Here is a 1,457-nt window from a genome sequence, read left to right as displayed (position 1 = left end):
GTCACCAGACCCGAAACATTAACTCTGTTTTCTCCTTCACAGTTGCTGCCAGACCTGCTGAGCTTTTCCATCAACTTTGTTTTTGTATCACTTACCTTTATCCTGGCTCCTCAGCAATTCCAGGACTTCAGGATCCTCTTCCAGCAGCCTTTTCTGGGATACTGCTGAGTCCAATCAATGCCAGCCTCTGACTGTTCACCAAATTCCAGTGTTTGGCACTTCTGGGTCTTGATTCCAGGCCTCTGGTGCCCTGGTTATTGCCTGATTGACATTTGGTTCAAGGGGCCTTCTCTGGAAGAGGCACAGGGGCTTTCACTGCCTCTCCAGTGAGCAGGTAAAACCTCCATTACCTCTATCCATTGTGCCGCGGAAACAACTTTTATCCAGGTAATCCTATTCCATGTTCTTTCCCTGTATCCCTGCAAAGTTTTTCTTTTTGAGTATTCACCGGGTTGCTTTTGAACACCTGCTTCCACTACCCCTCCAGACAGTCACACAAAGGACCAATTCTAAAGTCCCCAGGGTCACTAATTTCATTTGGGGTATTTAATTTTGCATTTAACACAAGAAATATGAAGATCTTCCTAGTTTGAGTATAGCCGTTCTTTGTGTTTGTTGGTGCAGAGTCAGATAATGTTCAATTGGAAATGTAAGAAGTGTTTCAATGGACCCAAGCCACACAACCAACTGCAGGATGCCCGTCTGGTATTGATGAATAGGCTGGATGCATTGGCAGAGCTCATGTCTACATCACTGCGGGCTTTCCAGGAAACAGTGCTTGAGACTCTACTGACCATCAATGTGCATTGTCGTGACGTGCTGAGTGAGCTCATTGCCAAGAAGATCGTCAGAGAGGATGATTTTGAATGGATCAGGTATTATCTAACCTCAAACAAAAGGTATTGTTTTGGCCAAATATTTGGGGTGAGGGAGGGGGTAGTCAAAAATCATTGACCCTGCTTGTATCTGGCACTCAGGTGAGATTTATTTACGTTTGATGTCGTCTGGTGGATCTCTGCAGCACAATAACTGGATCGTGTGCACCCAGGGTGTAGGCAGGACCAGAGGAAAAAAAAGCATTGACTGGTTAGCATCATCAGCTAAGGAGCTTTACTGGGATCTGACTTATAATGGAGCTCGGGGAGGGTGGGGCGTACCCTGATAGGACTTACTACCGGAGGTTTTAGCATATGGCGTCCATTTTCAATCATCCTCCTAATGATGATCATCAACATATCTGACCTCAAAATGTTTAAACAACACTCTGCCACCACATCCACCCTGCTTGTTGTCTGAGCATTAGTTAACCATCATAACCATTTTCATAGAACATAGAACATAGAACATTACAGCGCAGTACAGGCCCTTCGGCCCTCGATGTTGTGCCGACCTGTGAAAACCAATCTGAAACCCATCTAACCTAAACTATTCCATTATCATCCATATGTTTATCCAAT

At 44.9% G+C, this 1,457-nt stretch overlaps 1 protein-coding gene across 1 annotated transcript in view; it reads left to right on the top strand.

Moving 5' to 3' along the window:
* Positions 1-1,457, top strand: part of LOC125483089 (dynein axonemal heavy chain 6-like) — a 343,417-nt gene that overhangs the window by 102,029 nt on the left and 239,931 nt on the right. Inside the window, 1 exon segment of the mRNA XM_048596614.1 lies at positions 625-875. Coding sequence (XP_048452571.1) covers positions 625-875 — 251 coding nt within the window.

The sequence above is a fragment of the Rhincodon typus genome, chromosome 5 (genome assembly GCF_021869965.1).
Source record: "Rhincodon typus isolate 14 chromosome 5, sRhiTyp1.1, whole genome shotgun sequence".
In the NCBI taxonomy this organism is placed as follows: Eukaryota; Metazoa; Chordata; class Chondrichthyes; order Orectolobiformes; family Rhincodontidae; genus Rhincodon; species Rhincodon typus.
This window is presented reverse-complemented; position numbering and strand designations above follow the sequence as displayed.